The sequence below is a fragment of the Triturus cristatus genome, chromosome 12 (assembly GCF_964204655.1).
Source record: "Triturus cristatus chromosome 12, aTriCri1.1, whole genome shotgun sequence".
Lineage (NCBI taxonomy): Eukaryota > Metazoa > Chordata > Amphibia > Caudata > Salamandridae > Triturus > Triturus cristatus.
Window position 1 is genome coordinate 579,407,333 of NC_140595.1, and position 22,052 is coordinate 579,429,384.

Sequence of the window (22,052 nt, forward strand, 5' to 3'; positions counted from 1 at the left end):
CAATGGAACCAGGTGATCGTAAGTGAAACCCTGTTGTAGGTACTGAGTCTTCAGGCGTTGAAGAGCCATGTAGTGTAACGGACCTGGGAACACTGCTTGAATCAATGACGCTAGAAACCCCACAATCCGAGCCAGGGATTTTAAAGACACCATTGGAGAGTAGACCTTAATTCTCATTTGATGGATTTTACTTCCAGTTGAGGAAGCAGCAATTGAGCCTTGACAGAATCCACCTGAAACCCCAATAATTCTACTTGTTAAAAGGGAGTTATCATGGATTGTTTGGTATTGATTACAAACCCCAGCTCTTGTAGAAGAGATATTGTCCAAGACAAATGCGTCAGAAGTTGAGGCTGGTCCTGAACTAAGATGAGCAAGTCATCTAGATAGAAGGTCATGCGGACCCCATTCTCCCGTAGAGTGACACCTACTGGTTTAAGATGTTTGCTGAACATCCAGAGGGTTTACAAGAGAACGAACGAGAGAGATCGGTACTTGTACCACTGACCTCTACAGTGGAACTGAAAGTACCATCTGTGAGAGGGACAAATGAGGACTGACAGATAGGCATCTTTGAGATCAAGACGAACCATCCAATCTCTTTCTTGAAGTAGATCCCAGAGCAGATGGATGCCTTCCATCTTGAAATGTTGATAAATCACAAAAGGGTTTAATTGTCTAAGGTTCAGAACTAATCTCTGACCTCCACCCGTCTTCTGTACTAAAAACACATTGCTGCAGAAGCCCTGTGGATGAGGGGATGTTGGCGCAATAGCCTGTTTTGACAAAAGCTCTAGAATTTCAGAGTCTATAAAAGACATGTCTAGTTGGGAAAAAAGGAGAGGATAGGGAAGGGATGGTTGAATGGGGTATGGGGCAAGTCTATACGATAACCTCTACCTGTATGGATGACATGTGACTCCACCCCTTGTTGTCCTGTGCCTTATGCAACATTTACTCTACACTTATTTACACACCTATGATTGATTGTCTCTGTGTAATGCATGTGTTATCTAAAGTGCTCTGACACCCTTCACTTTTTTGACTGACGCTATAAAATTTATTAAATGCATTTGAGAGAGAGGTTAAGGAGACTGTTAAAGCGTGGTAGTGAGGGTATCCGTGACTGAGGTGGTCGTTGGGGGCGCCAAAAAGCATTGTCGCACTGGGCACCACCAGTGCTAAAGCCGGCCCTGCGTGTGACTTCTGTGAGGAAGAAGAACCTGTATCGGTAGCCTGGGAAGGTACAGGATGGGAGGAGGACTGGAATCATCCTTGCACTATAGGTATGGTCAGTTAAGGCTTCCCGAGTCACTTTAGAAATTACATCCATATGCGGCCATGTAGGAGCGGAGGGAGAAGAAGCGGGGGACCTTCAGAGGGGTGGAGGGGTTGAAGAGTGCTCTGCAAGTTTGTCTAAACGCTTAGAAATGGGCTGAAGTGCTGAGCTGAGGGCTTCCTCAAGAGATTTTTGGACAGATTTGTCAATCGTTTCTTCTATGCCCTCCTCATAGTAATAATCTTCGTCCTCATTAGGGCCAAGGGCTTCAAGGCCCTGGTTGAATGTCTCTTAATCAGACATGCTCATAAGAGGGAAAAACACCTCACACACAGAATCCCCAGAGGGAAGCAAGGGTCTTCCAAAATATATATATATAAATAAGGGGAGGGACAGGAAAGATCCTGAATGCAATTATTATTATCACAGCCTTGTCCAGCTCAGGATCGGGAAGTCAATGGGGTTAATAAGCTGGCAGCAGGACTCTTAACAAACAAGTTACCACACAGTCTATGACTTCAAAAAACTTGAAACAGGGAGAAAAACCACTGCAGTGCCTTGAATGAATGAAAATAATTAGCCCCATTTAATATAAAGAGCCTGCCAAATCCCTAATTATTGCAGCTTGGGGAGAGGCGGCTCCAGCGATGAAATCGGGAAGCTGCCGAGCGTGATAGAGAGAAACACCCCAGCAAGCTTTCCCAGAGGCATGCGTGTGTAGCCCAATTGGGCTACACACGCGACATCGCTCCCGGGAAGGTTTGCCACCTACAATGCAGCTGCGCGAACACGCTGGAAGGGAAAGAACAAATAGGATAAACTTAAGAAAAAGGAAACAAGCATTGGCATAGCCAATAGGTCTCGCTTTTGGGACCTTATAAGTATTTAGTTATGCAGCACAATATCCTCGGTGCAACAACATCAAGTGTTGCATGGCTAAACACTTTTAAGGTCCCAAAGGCGAGACCTATTGGCTATGCCAATGCTTGTTTACTAATTACTGCTTTGAAAATTTAGTTTATTTTCCTTTCTCTTACTACAGTTAAAGGTTTTTGTCAAGTGAGCTGTCTGAAGATGCCAGTTTTTTCTAACACATTACACGTAAGTAAATAGCTTGTATATAAATATTACAAATAATACAAAATATCTCAGGAATTATAAAAGCACATTTGTTTTGTAATTAAGGAGTGTGATGCAAAGAGTTAAACAGAAGTAAAACAAATCAGAAAACTTTACTTGGTGAAGTGCAAATGAAACATATGTGCAGAAACTCTATTTCCAAACATTATTGTTTGTACACTATTTAGTTTTATCAGGAAAACTGCATGTCAGTGAGAAATTGGGTGGAGGTGTTTAAATGTAGAAATCGGATCTCTGCACCTTCTGTGCCGGCGTTTCGTCCTGCTGATAGGATGGAGGTGTCAACTCAGATAATGGCCAGATGAAGAAAAGTAAATTGCGATGGCATTTGTCTTGAAAGTAATTACCACTGGAAATGGGGACATATGGTTGCGAGGGACCGGCGGGTGCATAGACTCAAGAAGTCAGTCAGGATGCGGCAACCTGTGCAGTCACTGCATGTGCAGCCGAATTGGCAACGCGGCAAGGGCTAGTGGGGTTGTGCACTCACAGGGATGGGGCTCTGAACCTGTGGACAAGAGACAGATTTAGAATGTGTGTGAGAGAGAGTGTGTGTGTGTGCGAAAGAGAGTGTGAGAGTGTGTGTGTGTGTGGGAGAGAGTGTGTGTGTGAGAGAGTGTGTGAGTGAGACAGTGTCAGTGTGTGAGAGAGAATGTGTGTATGTGTGTGTGAGAGTGTGTGTGTGTGTGAGCTCGTGCCCGAGAGAACCATGTGTGAGAGAATTAGTGTCAGAGTGTGTCACAGTTTAAGAAAATCTTTGTGACAGTGTTTGAGAGAAAGAATGTCTGTGTAAATGTGTGCAAGAGAGGAAACACATGGGGATTTCTAAAACTTACTGTTGGAAGGAAGACTGGATGCGTGAGCCAAGCTCGAGCTATTTAGGGAGGGGAGGGAAGTCCTGCTATAAGGGAGAGGGACGCCCATGTGTGCTGCTCCGGCCCTGTGTTTTTTTTTTTTATTCTTTTTATTATTTTCTCAGTTAACAGTGCACATTTATTACATGCAATTAAACATTAGTACAGCATAAACCTTTTATACTTTTTATACATTTTATACAAAATATAATCCATCTGAACAAATCAAACCGGGTAAAACTTTTAAATACTACCGACTTACCCTATCCCCTCTCTCCATCTCGCTAACGGCTCCCAAATTCTTTTACCCAGAGCCCTCCCTACTCTACCCTTTTTTGCGTATATAGGTTTTTCCAGATTAAATGTCGCAATGAGATTTGCTAACCATACTTGCATTGACGGAGGAGTTTTGTCTAACCAAGCCCTAGCTGTGATTAATCTGAATACCGCCATTGTCATAAAGACAAACTCCTTAACATCATTACTAATTCCATCATGACCTATTCCAAGCAAAATCCAAGAGGGGGAGAGGGATATCTGTATCCCCAGAGCTCTGCCCAAAAATTCCTCTATATCCCTGAGAAGAGTGTGTAGTTGAGGGCAAGTGGCAAACATATGTACTATATCAGCCTCAGGTGTGTTACAACGAGGGCAGTTTATCCCTGCTCTACCCCCCCCCCATTTGGCGATTCTAGCAGGTGTATGATATAGCGAAAATAAGGTTTTATAATGTTGGGATTGTAAAGGAGCAGACCGTAAGATGTTACAACCCAATTCAAGCGACTCCTGAAAATCCTCAGTTACTCCTCCAAGTTTCTCAGCCCACTTATGTCTGTGTTTGTCCAAGTCATCTACTTTAGTTTTAGCTAATAATGCATACGCTGTCCTAATAGTATGTAGACCACCGTTAATTAAAGTCTCCATAAAGTCATTAATCTTATATCCTGCTGTGCCGCCACGCTTATCCCCAAGAAAGCTTCTGACCTGTAGGTATTTAAAAAAATCTTTTCTAGTTAAGTCATACTTATTTACAAGAGCATCAAACTGTACCATCCCCTCAGAGTCTCTTAAATCCCCAATTTGTGTAATTCCTTTTTGATTCCATGCGGCCATAACTAAGTCTGAAAAAATTTCAGAGGGAAACCGCTTATTATTATATAGTCTGACATATCTATTAAATCGGCCAAGTCCCATCCGCTTCTGAAAAGCCTTCCAGATATGTATGGCCGCGTTAAGGGTCCTAGACTGCTTCCCTCTTAAATGCCCAAGGTCAGTATAATATAAAAAACAATTTTCTGTCTCCTGACCTAGTAGAATTGCGTAGACATCTGTAGATGAGGAAGTGATTTTCTGAAGCTGTCCCCCTCCTCCGATTAAACCCTGCATATATTGAAGAGCAGATGCTAAATAATATAGTCTGAAATCCGGGGCTCCCCATCCACCTCTGTCTCTCGGTAGAGTCATAAATCTATAAGCCCTACGAGTTTTCCCGTGGGCCCATATACATTTATTAAAGATGCTTTCCAAGATATTAAACCACTTTGCTTAAAAAATTAACGGAATTGCTCTGAACAGATAGAGAAACTTTGGTAGAATGCTCATTTTTAGTACGTTGGTACATCCAACTAGCGAGAGATGTAGGTTATTAATTCTCTCTAAGTCTATTTTTACTTTATCAACCAGAGGGATTATATTTACCTCAACGAGAGTGTCCAAATTTGCAGCTATTACTATACCAAGATATATAGCGGAGAGGGCGACCCTAGTGTCCGTACACGAACTATGTTTATTCTTTACTATCTGGGTCTTAAACTTGTTCAATCTATAGCCCGAAAATTGCCCAAATATGCTAGCTTCCCTTTCAACCTCCCCGATAGCTAAATCCGGATTCGGGGTTAGTATGGCGACGTCGTCTGCGTACGCCAAGATTTTAATTACGCGGCCATTTAAGACCATTGGGGAGATTTCATTGTTTCTCTCCAACCTACGTAAAAAAGGCTCAAGAAACAGTGCAAAAAGCAGGGGAGATGCGGGACAGCCCTGTCTCGTTCCCCTAGAGATTGCCACTATATCTGAGTGACCTCTGTTTACTCTGATTCTGGCTGATGGTCCTGCGTATAGAGCTTGGATAGCAGTTATAAAGCCTTCTCCAATACCGCACCATCTCAGAACTGCCCAAAGAAACCCCCAGGCGACCCTATCGAAGGCCTTTTCAGCATCTAGAAACAGTGCAGCGATAGGGTCTCCCAGGGACTCTGCGGCATCAAACATTGTAATGACCGTCCTGACATGCTGAGTGGTTCCCTTGCCTGGTATAAAACCATGCTGTGAAGGACTAACGAGCTGCTCTATGTTACCTCCAAGCCTCATAGCAAGCATTTTTGAGTAAATTTTTATGTCAGAATTCATAAGGGTAATGGGTCTATATGATCCGGGAAGTGTTGGGGGTTTACCCTTTTTAGGAATAACTATAATATCTGCCATTCCCCAGGACTCTGGAGGAGGCCCCCCCCGCTGCGTATGTAGCATGACGTTGAGCATATCTACCGCTATGATATCCTGGAACAGTTTGTAGAATTCGACCGGGATTTGGTCTGGCCCAGCAGCTTTTCCCGAAGGCAGACCACCCAAAGATCCCTTAAATTCATCTAGATGAAAGGGAGCATCCAGCCCCGCTCTGTCCTTAGACGACCCTGTGTGTTTCTGTGCACCCTAGGAGCAGGGTGTCGGGATACAGACATTCAGAAAATAAAAACGCAAATAGCATACACGGACTGTGACACGGGAGGAGGGCATGCATTAGCGCTGACAGCACATTGGCTTACAAAACAAGGTGAAGGAAGAGGCACAGAACAAAAGAAAAGACAATGAGAAACAGAAGGGGTATAAAACGTGAGACGGGTCACAGACATAAAGAAGGGCACAGTGACAAAGATGGGCGCTAAGAAAAAGAAGGGCCATAGTGAAACAAACATTGGCATAAGCAATAGGTCTAGCCTTTGGGACCTTAGAAGTGTTTGGTTATCCAGCACAATATCCTTGGTGCAACAACATCAACTGTTGCATGGCTAAACACTTATAAAGTCCCAAAGGTGAGACCTATTGGCTATGCCAATGCTTGTTCATTTAAGATGTGTGCATTATATTTCATATCAGTTACTTGTAGGTGAAAGGCTAACAAAAGAAGTTACAGAAGATGTTGTTGCTTTCAGCCATATATCTAACACTGTCCCCTTTGCACCGAGTATCACAGGTCCCATACTTTGGTTTCTTCCACCGCTGATTAAAACTCAGTTAGCCTTAATGAGCTGAAATTCAGTATCGGGTTTTCAATAAACCTCGTAATCCCCTGTGCGTGATCAGTGTTATTAGAATCCCAGCCCCACTGTAAATTAATTTCTGCTCACTTTGCTAATCCTATTGCACTTCCAAAGTTTTATGTCTCGGCGTCCTTTCACCTTCACCACAGCGTTCATCTGCTGAGTCGGCTTGCAATAGTCTACCGCAGCCTGGCCTCATTCGGGGTGGGCTGGAGCAATGAACTCGTCTGAACAGTACCCGTGTGACCTGCTGGAGATGCAGATGCAAGGATCAGAAACCTCCAGCAAACCACAGGAGCTAAAATGTCAAGGGAACTCTAAAGGGGCAGCCGAGAATAAAACACTGCCTGTTACGATGCTGCCCTTCAAAAACCTTTGGAGACGGAAGTCGGGATTTTTTTTCCTCCCCAATAGGAGAGCAGCCATAGTTCAAGAAAGGGGGACACACTTCCCACACCAGTGTGGGCCAGTAAATCTAGTGACTGTAGCTGCCGACCTTGAATCACTGGCGCACAAAGGTTCGAATCCCGACTTCAGCTCAGCAGCATGTGATTTTGGGCAAAACACGTATTCTCTTTGTGCCCAGAAAATAATGTTAACGTATACCGGTTCTATTGTAAAACGTTCCAGTGCCCTAGGCTCGCGCTATAAATAAACTGTAAACAAGCTCACCACCAAGCAGATATTTGCAATAAACCGTAGAAAACAAAGTCAGAGGCAACTTGGATAACCTTCTAGAAAATATGCATAACCATAGAGTGCAAAAAAAGGGCTATGATGCCGTCTGACGGAAACAAGAAATAGCAAATGAGTCTTGCAGCAGCAAATTAACCAAAGAAGATCACAACAGCAATATCCAGAAGGAGGGCTGGGAGTAAGGCACAAGGATTAAAAGAGCCTGACTGAGTAGTGAGGAGTGTGGGAGGGCAGGATGGAGGAAGCAGTGAGGCAGCGGGGAGAGACGGATGAAATGGAAAGCAGATAGTAATCAAGGTCAGAGGACAGACAGATTTTGAAGAAGAAAGGGGGGGGCGAAGGGGGCCGCTGTTGAGTGTGGGTCAAAATGCAATAGACAGCAGGAGAAGGATCGGCGTGAATCAAAACAACGCAGACTTGGAGACCAGTGCAGGGCTGAAGGAGACTGCAGACACATGCACTGATGCAATCTTGGTGCATGTGCAAAAGTAGATAAAAACAAGACGTGCAGCCGCGAACAGGAGTGCACGCGCGCGTGCTAAAGTGGAGATCTGTGGTGGGGGAGGGAATTGAAAAGTGGAGAGAGGCACGCAAAGCACGCGCCCGCGCACATGCACTCAAGCTCTAGGCCGGCCATGGTAGCATCTGGTAGCACTTTTATTTACCCCTTTACTAAAAGTCGAGCAAGCAGCGCATGCGCTGCTCTAGTCTCGACCTAAAAAGGGGATGATTTGAAATCAGGTGCAACACGAACCAACAATGAAGGGGAGCGAGCGGACTGCAAATCGGTTGTGTTAGCTGCTTGGGCTCGGAGTGCCAAAACAAATCCTGTAAAGGAATGACAAATCAAGCAAAGCAGTAAGCAGCTCAAACAGCACACACACAATAAATATAAAATTAAACCATAAACTACATAAGAAGATGCGCACGTGAAACAAAATAGGCTCTTATCTTGACTGCAGAGCAGCAAAGAAAGAGGCAGGAAGATGGTGCCTCCCTATTTTGTCCATGATGCCAAGAGACTATTGGTGGGTTAAGAGGAGGCATGGTTCAAAGCCTCATGGGCTATGTAGTGTTGTAATGTTTATACTGTTTTTTCATTGGCTGCAATTTTGGGAGTAGAAAAGATTGGGAAGCATAATTGGAGCCTCAAGTCCTGCCATAGCATCAGGTTCGCGTTTCGGCGTTGGCTCATCATACTGTGATTCTGGGCAAATGACTTACCTGCCTACAATTTCTTTTAGATGAATGCGTCCTTGTGTAATGTATCTGGTGCTCATGTAATGCGCTTCGATACTTTCAGGTCGAGTTTGTGCTAATAAAACTGCCCAAAAAAATAATGAAAAAAATAATATATATATATATATATATATATATATCAAAAACCGCAATGGTAGCAAACCGCTACCGTTAGCCCTCCCCCTACTCACTTGTGATGGTGGTCCGCAGCGAGGTGGCAAACCTCTACGTATTCCGACAACGCTGTAATTCCTCCTTTCCTGAATCCCCAGCAACCACGGACACCAATTGAGCTTCAATCCGGTCTTTTTAATGAGAGCAAATAGGCAAACAATACTCTACGCGTTTCGGGATCACACTCCCTTGATGACGAGTAAGGCAAAGTAAACCAGGAAGTGCAATAAATAGTCATGTGATTCTTTTGATAAACAAAGAAAACAGACTCGTTACTTCACGAGGCCATTTTTTTCTTTGAAAGCAACTTTAACAAAGTTCCGACAAAATTGCATTTCGTGGGACTGAGTAACACGTTTGATGTGATCTGAACATTCATTGCATTATATACTAATAAGTGACTATTCCCGTTCATTTAAATCATAAATATATGCATTTCATCAAATTCCGATTCACTCGTAATTATTTCAAAACCATTGTCCACTCCAGCCCAAGTGGGCATTGTATACAATGTCCAAATTAATTATTTGAACGAAAATTATTTTTACTTGACATTTAAATCGCATATATGCATCTTCAGTCAACACTTCTTGCCCCAGTGGGCTTATCAGAGATACTCAATCTTCCATATGTCACCAGAATAGATCAAATTTTGCATCTACAAGAAAAAACAAATAAATCAATCACCAATTGATCAAAACAAATGAAGTAAGACTATACTTCCTGAAACTTTGCAATTTAAAATTCATAAAAACATTTTTTGCAATAGCATTTATACACGAGTTGCTGACTCTCGTTTCAAAAATGCTGGCCTGTGAAGATTCAACATAAACATGTTCAAATTCATCCTAAGTGCACCGCTAACTCTTCGTCACAGTTATGACCTATCGGGGCCAAAGTACCATACTGGATTATTAGTTTTGACTCCAACCGTCTGAGGTCCTGTACTCTATTTCCTCCTCTCTCATTCATCTTTATTGTGTCAAGGACACAAAAACTCAGTAAATCACTGTTTTGATTATGATGACTCAGGAAGTGTCGTGCAACAGGGTATTGTTTATCGCCATGCTTGATGGCGCGAAGGTGTTCTAAAATTCTAATTTTAGCCTTATGTATGGTGCTGCCGATATAGGCTTCTTTACAAGGACAAAACAGGGCATAGACGGCATAATCTGTGTTGCATGATGTATGTTTTAAAATCTTGTGGGGCTTGTTGTTTGGAGAAAGGATGCATTCCTTGCAGTTTTTGCTATGTTTGCACGCCTTACACTTTCTGCATGTGTAAAAGCCTTGTACTCCTAGGATGTTGGTCTGTGTAGGTTCGATAGTTCTGCACAGTGTGTCCTTTAATGATTTTGCCTTTCTATATGTGACTTGTGGAAACAATTCCACGCTTTTTGAAAGGTCACTGTCAGTGTGTAACACTGGCCAAAAAGTGTTGAGGCTCTTGCGCAAATCACTGGCTTGATTATTAAAGGAGGTAATGAACCTTATTTTCTCTGTCTCATCATCTTTTATTTCTTTTTCAGTTAGTAATGATTCCCTTGATCTTTTAGCTACTTCTATCTTTGCCCTGTTCACAACAGTCTTTGAGTAACCTCTTTCCAGAAATCTCAGAGTCATCACTCCTTCTTCATTTTCGTAATCCTCCGGGGAGCTACAATTGCGCTTGGCTCGCAAGAGTTCTCCCAAAGGGATACTGTTTAGCAGAGGTTTTGGGTGACAGCTGCGTGCGTGCAAAAGGCTGTTTCCAGCAGTTTTCTTCCTAAAAAGGCAGCTTTTTAATTTGTCATTTTGGATAGTAAGGGAAAGATCAAGAAACTCAATGGTACTCTGTGACCATTGGCTTGTGAACTGAAGATTGTAGATGTTGTCATTAAGGCTTTCTACAAACAGATTTGCTTCGGTCTCACTGCCATTCCAGATACACAGGATGTCGTCGATGTACCTCACCCACTTAACTATCTTATTTTTAAAAACAGGCCAGCATTTTTGAAACGAGAGTCAGCAACTCGTGTATAAATGCTATTGCAAAAAATGTTTTTATGAATTTTAAATTGCAAAGTTTCAGGAAGTATAGTCTTACTTCATTTGTTTTGATCAATTGGTGATTGATTTATATGTTTTTTCTTGTAGATGCAAAATTTGATCTATTCTGGTGACATATGGAAGATTGAGTATCTCTGATAAGCCCACTGGGGCAAGAAGTGTTGACTGAAGATGCATATATGCGATTTAAATGTCAAGTAAAAATAATTTTCGTTCAAATAATTAATTTGGACATTGTATACAATGCCCACTTGGGCTGGAGTGGACAATGGTTTTGAAATAATTACGAGTGAATCGGAATTTGATGAAATGCATATATTTATGATTTAAATGAACGGGAATAGTCACTTATTAGTATATAATGCAATGAATGTTCAGATCACATCAAACGTGTTACTCAGTCCCACGAAATGCAATTTTGTCGGAACTTTGTTAAAGTTGCTTTCAAAGAAAAAAATGGCCTCGTGAAGTAACAAGTCTGTTTTCTTTGTTTATCAAAAGAATCACATGACTATTTATTGCACTTCCTGGTTTACTTTGCCTTACTCGTGATCAAGGGAGTGTGATCCCGAAACGCGTAGAGTATTGTTTGCCTATTTGCTCTCATTAAAAAGACCGGATTGAAGCTCAATTGGTGTCCGTGGTTGCTGGGGATTCAGGAAAGGAGGAATTACAGCGTTGTCGGAATATATATATATATATATATATATATATATATATCATTCATATTTGTGCACACTGTTAAAAATTGTTATTTACAATGCAAAGTGCCTTTGTGATGCTGCAGCGCTATATTATTTTCTTGAAATGCGGTGTTGTGCGAGAAAGAAGTTATCTTCCTCACCTCCCTTTCTCGTTACTGCTCACCAAATACCCGTGGAAATCCATTTGGCTGGTGCAGTCCAAGCAGGTCATGCCCCCTCCATTAAATGTTTTCAGAAAGGCTCCATTTACCGGGGGCCCCCGACCCTGCAGGGCGGGCTCTTTGCGCAGGAATGGAGAAGCTTGTATTCGGAGTTATTCAAGGAAAATAAGAGCCCAACTCCGACTTATTTCCAAGTTCAGACATTTATTTCGTCAGTGCTGCAGCATTTTAACCACTCTCGCTCCTTACGCGTTTCAGCATTTTACCGCCTTGGTCACAGGTGAGCGGTTATGTATCCTCCCAGTGGTCATGTGGCCTGCAAAGTGAACTACAGGCCCCAGGGTGCAACTCGTACATATTCCTCATATCGTGATTTACTGCATGATTCAATTTTGCTTAATAGCGTTTTTTCACTTGCCATAGTCACGAAAGTAATGTCATTCATATTTGTGCACACTGTTAAAAATTGTTATTTACAATGCAAAGTGCCTTTGTGATGCTGCAGCGCTATATTATTTTCTTGAAATGCGGTGTTGTGCGAGAAAGAAGTTATCTTCCTCACCTCCCTTTCTCGTTACTGCTCACCAAATACCCGTGGAAATCCATTTGGCTGGTGCAGTCCAAGCAGGTCATGCCCCCTCCATTAAATGTTTTCAGAAAGGCTCCATTTACCGGGGGCCCCCGACCCTGCAGAGCGCAATTCTGATTGGTTGTTAGATGTCAGTAAACATTCGAATCGGTCGAAATCAGGAAGTGTCGGCCGCTATTTTGTCTCTCGCAGTCTGAGGCAATGAAAAACAAAGGGGGAAAACATGAGAAGGGGGCAGGATGGACAGGTCCTGACCCCGTAGCCTTTGTCAGGGGGTCACTGAAGGACCCCCAAGGGTAAAAAAATCAATTTTTTTGTTTTGCGAAAAATCGCGGGGTGCGCGCACCGTACGCGCACGGCACGAACAAAGCATCATGGGCGCACGGTGCGCGAAGCGCACCGTGCGCGTACGGTACGCGAAGCGCACCGTGCGCGTACGGTACGCGAAGCGCACCGTGCGCGTACGGTACGCGCACGGTGAAAAAACGTTAAAAAAAAAAAAAAACATAACTTAGCATTTAAAAAAACGTACAAATTCACTGAAAAAACCATAGGTTTCACACACGTTATAGTTAGGAATTAGCATTTAAAAAACCTTGCAAATTCACTTAAAAAACCATAGGTTTCACACATGTTATAGTTAGCTGGACATTTCACTCGTGAAAAACCATTGAAATTCCCCCGTTATAGTTAGTGCAGGCAACTATAACTCACGCGACCGCAATCCTCTGCTGATGATGTCAGATATTACATCACTGTATTTAGACACTTATTTACCCATGTCTTCTTCCATTAATTTTTAGCTATACATATATTACAAATATTTTTTTTTCAGAAAGACACATATGTCATCAGTGATGTAATATCTGACATCATCAGCAGAGGATTGCGGTCGTGTGAGTTATAGTTGCCTGCACTAACTATAACGGGGGAATTTCAATGGTTTTTCACAAGTGAAATGTCCAGCTAACTATAACATGTGTGAAATCTATGGTTTTTTAAGTGAATTTGCAAGGTATTTTAAATGCTAATTCCTAACTATAACGTGTGTGAAACCTATGGTTTTTTCAGTGAATATATATATATATATATATATATATATATATATATATATATATATATATATATATATACTGAGCCTACCATAGAATTTGACATGTACAATAAACCAGGGCTTGTGTTAGTCTATTTTAACAACACCATCGGCCTTCAGAAATCTATGCTAAAAACCTATTCAGTTCTTGCCCCATCCCCTTCGTGATTACTACCAAACTAAAATCAAATTAAAAGATTGCCGTAGTCTACTACTTTTTGGCTCGGCCCCTGCTGACCACGCCCTCATCCGTCCCTGCATTCGCTTTTCCATCCTTGTGCTTTCTATTTTCGTGGCCACGCCCACTCCACCTAAGCTGCACCCACTGGCGCAGTGGGTAGCGTTTGGACAGGCGAGGCACCGCCCCGGCTGGCTGCTGCTGGTAGTGACGCGGCGGAAGCCCGCCCCTCCGCTTCAGCTTACGTCAGAGGAAGCTGGGCCCATCGGTGTTGTTGTTGTTGTCGCTGTCAGAGCCAGAACAGCTGCGGTCTCGCTGTCCCACCCGCACCATGAAGTGGATGTTTAAGGAGGACCACTCTCTCGGTGAGACGCGAGGGCATGACGAGACAGTGCCCGAGAGGGGGCGAGGGAGGGTAAGGCTGCTGTACTGACAGGTGTCTGGGGTCAGGGACGTATAGGAAGCAATAGAGAAATTGTCGATCACCTGGGGCAGTCCGACGTCGGGAGGTTCGAGTGGCCGAGGCTTTTGTTCGGGTGGACCACATTACGAATGCTTAACTTCGGCTGATATTTGGTACTGACAGATGACCATTGTGGTGACAGTCAGCCCGGGAGTCTGACAGATTGGCGAGTGTGGGGTTAGAGAGGCTTACTTGGGTCAGATGAGAAGGTGACAGGCGCATCTGTGGGGCCGTCAGGGATGTTTGCCGGATTCTCTTGTGAATTAGCTCTAGGACAGGCACTTGTTTACCAGGCCCATTTGGGGAGCGGGCAAAACGCTTATTTGAAAAAGTGCCCACTCGGAGCGGATCTGATATCCATGTGAAGGGCTTGGTAGACACCTTGGGTTATCACCGGCTCTGCCTATAGGTGACAGAACTGTCTCTCGGGAGGCAAAGAACAAACAGGGTCGGACAATACAACAGAGTTACTGCACAGATCACTTGCAGGCTCCGACATCGCAAACAAGCACAGACATTCCTCAAGTCACACACACAGAAATTAGCAGAGCCTTTGTATCGGTGTATTTGTAGTTCTGGATTTATAACGGGGCACGTTGAACTACAAGTAAAAGAATGCAAAGATAAAAACCTTGATTGGGTATATTGACCTTCTGGTGCTTGAGAGCAGCTTGCAGTAGGCTGACTAACAAGTCAGAGTCAGTTGATAGTGTCACAACAGCACCATTCGAAATAGACCTACGTGAACTCAAATGTCTGTCCTGTGGCCAGGGTCTTTTTAGGGATAGTAATGCCACCAACGCTGCCCACCAGGAGCATGTAAGCAAGTGAAGTCCCTCTCTACTTTCTTCTTGCACAGTCACTGCAGTAAACAAACATTTCTTGCAATGCAGGCTGAAGCTTATATTTCCACTCCTTCAGTCGCTGCCTTTCCCATAGTTATGCTGAACTCTTAAGTCGCAGTCAATCTTGACATACAGGCCCTCGGTTTACAGGAGCGCATTCCATGGAAGACGCTTGGCCCCTGGAGTAGTCATACCATTACCGATACCACTGTTATAGGATTGAAGTGTGAATGGCACTGGGGTTCAGTACAATGTCACAGAATGTCTTAAGACCCACGGGCCTGCAGCCTGATGAAAAGTGGTGTATGCAGAGGGCTCATCAGTATTCGGACGGGGGATTATTGCATTTGACAGAGTACTGACCCTAAAACAGACAGAACTAAGTGGGGGTGGTTTAGAGGAAATACATTAGCTGCTGACATGAATAAGTTATGTCCTGCCTGGCCACGCCACTGATCGAATCTCCCTGCCCCTTAAGGCCACCGTACATACTGTCTGCCTATATGGCGCCGAGTTCGATTTGCGTGATAAATGTCAGACTCACAGCGATGATGATATTCATTGAACATCTGCTAGTCTTACCCGAGATTCGTTATACTTGGCAGGGATGAACAAATACGTGTTCTTAAAGTATAATACGTGTCTGATGGACAGCGGGGGTTCCACAGGGTGATAGAGTTGACAGGTTCATCTAGATATTTGTTTTTTTAATACGTTTTTATGGGCACGTCAAATCTGTACAGACATTGTATATATTCCACTACAGGCTCATCTAGATAATTGACTGTGGTATACTGAAGGTGGGGTGGGGTAATGCTAAGATTCATCTGTGGTGGTGACATACTGGTCCATAGCGGTTCAGAGGAGGACTGACAAACCCACCTGAAGGGGCCTGACTGGCTTCTAGTGATGGGATCAAATGAATGACATGCATTAAGTATTACTAAAGGGAACTAGGAGAGCTTATAGAAGGAGAGTTATGAGAAGGGTTGTTTGTGGCTTTCAGGACATAAATTGATTTATATTTGGGCGGTAGGGATATTCAGTTAGAACTGTGAGGGAGTATCCTTACCACCAAGATAATGGTGCGCCTGTCCGATTTAAATGCGGGCGGACCATAGGTATAACCATGGTGAAGCCTACTCCAACTCCACCATGGTTACTGGTTACACCCATCCGATGGCCTGACAGGGTAATCGCCTTCGGAGGCTTACCTATATGTCCACTCATGTAATTTAGATGGGCAGGCATACAGGTTAGTTTTAACTGCCCGGCACTGCTAGGAAAACCCTGGCGGTAAGGGGCAGTGAAAACTGTGTAATGCCCCTTCGCCATGGGAGATAACTCCCATGGCAAGGGGGGCGGGCATTATTTTTTCTTTCAAAAAGAAAATCTCACTTCACTGTTTTGTTTTTTGAAAAGGAAAAAAAATTGGTTTGACAGACGCCTCTGTCATGTTGACAGAGTTGTGCGTCAAACTTACATCAGCATTAACAGGGACCATTGTGATGGCAGCTCTTGCCAATGCTTTAAAATGACTGCTGGCTTGGTGGCCATTTCTAAATTTGGCAGACGAGAACTCCATCAATGCAACGGAGTAATTCAAACTCAGTCTGTCAATAAACAAATGAGGCCCTTACTCTGGTGCGACAGAGGCTAACATAATTTGGTGCTGGCTGCATTGATTTAGAATTGGGAAATCTAGTTTGCAAGGTTTAAAATATTACCATGAAACCAGAAACATATTTACAACCGTTCACTCTTTCTAAGAATGATGCAACAACAAAATATACTTCCACAAGTTTGCTAGCTTAAACTACAACAAACCCTCACCTTATTGACGTTTTGACATTCTACATCAGTGGCCATATATATACATAGTCTATACCTGATGAAAATATCAAAGAACAAAGCGTGCTCAACAGATTCACCCTTCAAGGTACACAGTCTACAAATGTGTCCACCTTCAAAAGAACCCTTTTACTTGCTAGTGTCTAAAACCAGAGGTGCCTCCGATCGGATTATTATAAAAAGTCTTTTTAAGTCCTAATAAAATTCCTCTACATGATAAGCTTGAGAGACAAAAGTTTGTTCGAGTTTAGGGTATAGAATCTTTTACCTAACATATAATCCATGCCCATAATCTAAAATATGTAAATATTTATTTACTTAAGTCTTTTTTGTATTCTGTCATTGACAGGATTTCCTCAGCCAGTATCTTAACAGGGGGCAACGTCAGTGATTGATTACAAAAATACATTGTTCACACTTCACAAGAGCCAGGTTTAGGGCCAATGTATAGGATAAATTTGACACCGTCTCCATTTCTTATCATATTGCAGTGTAGCAAATCGTAGCTAGAGAAGATCAGTCAGGAGATCAAATAGCAGGGTCCTCAACCTCCTCCACGAAATACAGATGGCCCCCAGCGAATGTTGTGCCAGAACCGTCTCAGAAGAAGTGAGGCGCTATATAATGTCACCTTGGATCATATGACCTTTCACTGCCTATAAATGGATAGCCCTGTTCATATTTCACACTCCAGAATATTTCGAGATAAACTTCCGCCATACAAAGGACATCTATCCAGAATGCAATCCAAATATGAAAATACACTCCTTCCTTAACAGGTCATCTCATAATAGAGCTGTGATGCCCTTCATTTGATTGGAAATAGGCATTCAAGTTTAGAGAAACGAGGCCTGGTTTCAAGAATTTTACTACCAGTAATATTTCCTTGTCGATCTGATTATTTGCATGGGGTTAAAGTCCCACTGTCAAGGTTAGTGGCTAGCTCAGAATCTTGTGTGGACTTCATATCTAATTTGTGTTGTGCGGAAGTATCCAATTGAAGAGAAACTTAAATGACAGTGGATGGGGATGTTGAAATCATTAGCCGTAATGGATATAAGAAAATAATTGGAGGAGGTCAGTTTAGAATGCGCAAACCAGGAAGGGTTACACTGTGTTAAATAAATAGAATTCACATATCTACACTCTTACAGTTGGTAAAGTGTAAAGAAGAATTCCACATTATTCTGATGGCATTATTAAAAGAGGGGCATGTAGTGTATCAGATTGTAAATTAACTGTCATCAAGAATCGGAGCTCTGCTTTACAACTCCAGTCTCTGATAAAGGCCATACACGATCACAGAAAATCTACCCTTACTCTATTGAGAGCTACAAAACAGTCTCTCAGTAACATATGAAGTCCTGTACAGCATCATTACAGATACGTTTTTCTAGCGTACTGAAGTTTGCCAGTTCCATGCGTGGGTAGCTTATCTGGTACTGGTATATTTTCTTTGCATCCTGGGATTTGTTCTGTTATCCCATTATAAAATCACAACTACAAGTCCCAGAATGCAAATAAAGAGCCTGGGCTGGATGAGCTATTAAGACATGCCTGCACCAGGGAAACTTTGAGCTCTGTTTTGCAGGCTAGTGATTGACACGCTAACTTTCTCAGGGCATTCAAAATGCTGAAGATACATTTATTAACTACACCTCTAAAGTTGACTTATCGGGACCCAGCACTGAATATAGTTCAACATGTTTCCTTGTTTAGTGCTTCATTGGGAACCGCTTCTCTATTAGTAAAGCTGTGTATTTTTATTTGGCAAACCTTGCTGGAGAGCATTGGAGCGTTGCACAGGTTGGTGAGAACTGTATGAGGTTAACAAAACGATAACGCTGAGGGATCTCTTCAGGAGCAGTCTAAGTGGGCTCCAGGTGGGTCAGCTGATGTTGGACAAGGTGTCTCTTGAAAAGGTGGGCTTACAGCTCTTCTATGAAGTGAACGAGTCATGGGGTGGGTCAGTCCTGCAAAGCTATTCAACGTGTGCAGGCCGAGAATGCTTTTTTTTAGGTCTCGGCTAGCGTAGGCTGCGCACATGCGCAGTCTCGCTGGCGAGATTTTATGTTTTTGGGTAGCTTTCAGTAGCGGGGTTTAAGCCCCGCCCCTCTTTTCCATTGGCTGGCGTCACCGTTTATACTAAAGGGTGGCCAGCCATTGGAAAATAGCTTCCAGTGACGTACACTTTTCTCTTTTAGAGCCGTCCCACTTGGACTGGCTCGTCTGACTTCCTGCTGGCGTAAAAGGATTCTTATCTTCTTTATGGGGCGAAACAGATGGCCCCATAAAGAAGATAATAAACCTTTTACGCCAGCAGGGCAGTCCGTCCAAGTGGGACGGCTCCAAAAGAGAAAAGTCTCTGTCGAGGACAGGCACGCGCAGCAAACTCCATCCTGGGCGTCTCGTCGACTTTCACCCCGGTCATTCGGAAATTGCGGTGCAGTGAGGCGCGAAAGCCCATGGCTTCACTTTTTCTTTTTTGTGCATTTGGTTCTCACTCATAGATTCTGCAAAAGTCATATCTCTGTAACGTTTCCTTTCCAAACTGAAATAAGGAATGAGATGTAAAGGTGCCTTCCCGTATGATGGAGTCCCCCCCCCCCCCTTCCCACCCCCCCACTCAGTGTTAAAGTTAGAAAATAAATGATCGCGGTGTCCTGCAAGAGAAACTTTAATTTCTCTGGCGCGGCGTTTTGCGGCTTGAGCTTCACAATTAAACCCCCACGTCTCCCCCTCCCTCGACCACAGCACCCCAGCACAAGCCTGGCAGGCCCTTCAAAGGCTCCGGAGAGGGCACCAGCCCATGGGGGACCTAAGCCATGTGCTGAAACAGCTGCTCCGAGGCGGCTGGGCAGACGCAGGCCCAAACAAAGGGAGGAAAGAGGGTGAAAACAACACACAAACGGCCCTCTCCCAGGCCGAGCTGCTGTTCACCCCTGTCCAGGGGCGCTTCAACGCCCTTCATTGGAATCTCAAAGTAGCCCCCCAAACAAACCAAGCAGCAAAAAACATACAGCCCGAAAACTCAAAGCGAATACCACACACTCCGGCGGGCCGTAATGCCCCGCTAAAGCCTGACCCAGGAATAATGATCAAGGGACCGTTTAGCCTGGTTTGTAGGGGTGGGGACGTAGCTCCCCCTTTTTTTAATTAAACAAAGTAACTTTCCCAGCGGATTAAGGGAAAGGATAAAGGTGTGATAACATTTTAGGAAATTGTTACCCTACCTGAAAAAAGACTTTTCTTCCCGGACAGTGGGGGAAACATTAAGGGGCTGTCTTCTGTAAACACCCCCCTGCGGGTGACGTGGCCTTTCCAGCTGGCTGGCTCTTTCGAGTAGTGCATGGTTCTCATACCGCTTTGTTTGCCATAAGTTGGCAGGGTATGCTCAGACGTGAGTCCCTTGCTCACTTTGCCACTGGATTCACGCAAGCCTGGCTGAAGACGGCTGAAATGCCAGAAACCGGTCCTAGGAAGCTTGTTTCCGTTCCAGGGAAGGCATGGCTTGGCAGTTCGGGCTGGACTGTTCCCTGATGCACAGGGTCAGACTGATTTGCATATGGCCATGTCTGAACTGAGGTGGCAGAGTGGGCTAAAGAACGGTGATGGATCAAACCCAGATCTGTTGACTGGGTGTGAGTGTTTGATTGGTTCTGATGCTCCGTCCATCACCACCCCCTTTTGTACCGCTTGGTTCTCATAGTGCAGCATGGCCACCCCCGACGTTGTAAGAAGTGCTCCCTCGGAGGACGAGGTGTCCCCTCCGACCAACAACAGAGGCAAGCGTTTGCTGGTTTGTTTCTTGTATTAGTTAGATTACCACAGTCCTTATCGAGCGTTTGATTGATTAGTAAGGCCTTCCGGTCAGAGTCAATCGAAGGCAACGGTAAAGCTAAATATGCGCCTGAGACAATCTAAGGCTGGTCGGCCAAAACGGGGCACTTTGTATTTAAGGTCACCGGATAACTTTATGTTCCCCACTCTTACATTGTTTTAAGATGCCGATTTGTTTCAGCTGAAATGAATCTAGTCTGAACTCCCAGAATTGGAGGATGTGGCCTAATGGCCAGAGTGGGGAACAAGGATCGAGCCTCAGCGTTGGCTCGACGTCCAGTGATTCTGGGCAAATCACTTAATCTCCCTACCAAAAAGGAGTGTGTCCTTGTGTAATGCAACTGGTGCTCATGTAAAGCGTTCCAATACCTCCGGGTCGAGTTTGCGCTATATAAATATGCAACAACAAAAAAAGGCACTGGGCTGCTGAATGGGAACCGAAGACCTGAAAACACTGACGCCATTGAGTCACGTGGTATTCACAGTTCTTACACCAGAGTCCGAAAGGATTGTGAATTCAAAATGGACTTTGTAGTAAGTTATAGAAAGCAATACTATAATTTTATACTAAAAGCAATCAATTAAACGAGTAAACAGTCATAACTGTGTATTTTTAGCCACAGAGAATCTTAAGCGTGGATTTCGACAGAGGACACGCATCTAGGAACAGAGTTCAGATCGCATTACACATCTGCTCTGGGGAGCAATTTAGGCCTAAACAAATACATACTTTTGAAAACAAAGCCAAAGGGCCGTCCCCAAACACCTTTGTTTTTTTTTTTTCTTACTTTGGAGTGTTTTACGTAGATGGATAGACAGTGACCGTGTTAACTATTTAACACAGACAAGAACAGCCTGTAAACTAAGTGACGGTCAGCGCACTGTGCAGTGTCGAGTCGGGGGCCTGTGCCTGCACAAACGTCAAGACACGGAGTGCAGCTTCAGGTGGGGGCATTATGTACCAAAATTACGGGCAACGCAGGGTATCATGGCTGGGATGTGCGGCTCTATGACTCTTTAACAAATAATTTGTCGTTGGGGAAAGTGCTTTTCTCTAGAACTTCTAGAGTGAGTGAGCAAAGGCCACTTAAAGTGTACGGTGTTTAGAAAAATAGATACGAGGTGGAATGAAAACTAGCCAGAAACCAAGGATGACCAGGCGAGTGAGCCCTCGTGAATACCCAACTTTATCCAGGACTAGATATCGCTCTGGGGGTATGGGGTAAGAGATCTTGCGCTGACTGCGGCTAGCCTGAGGGGCCAAATGGCCACTGAAAAAAGACTTTTCTTCCCGGACAGTGGGGGAAACATCAAGGGGCTGTCTTCTGTAAACACCCCCCTGCGGGTGACATGGCCTTTCCAGCTGGCTGGCTCTTTCGAGTAGTGCATGGTTCTCATAGTGCAGCATGGCCACCCCCAACGTTGTAAGAAGTGTTCCCTCGGAGGATGAGGTGTCCCCTCCGGCCAACAACAGAGGCGAGCGTTTGCTGGTTTGTTTCTTGTATTAGTTAGATTACCACAGTCCTTATTGATTGATTAGTAATGCCTGCCGGTCAGAGTCAATCGAAGGCAGCGGT

General features: G+C 44.0%; 1 protein-coding gene across 1 annotated transcript in view; it reads left to right on the forward strand.

Moving 5' to 3' along the window:
- Window positions 1–13,689: 13,689 nt before the first annotated feature.
- The window catches only part of GABARAPL2 (GABA type A receptor associated protein like 2), a 52,620-nt gene continuing 44,257 nt past the window's right edge, over window positions 13,690–22,052 (forward strand). Inside the window, exon 1 of the mRNA XM_085639723.1 lies at window positions 13,690–13,841. Within this exon, the coding sequence (XP_085495849.1) occupies window positions 13,808–13,841 (34 nt within the window). The 5' untranslated portion in view covers window positions 13,690–13,807. The remainder of the gene's footprint in view (window positions 13,842–22,052) is intronic.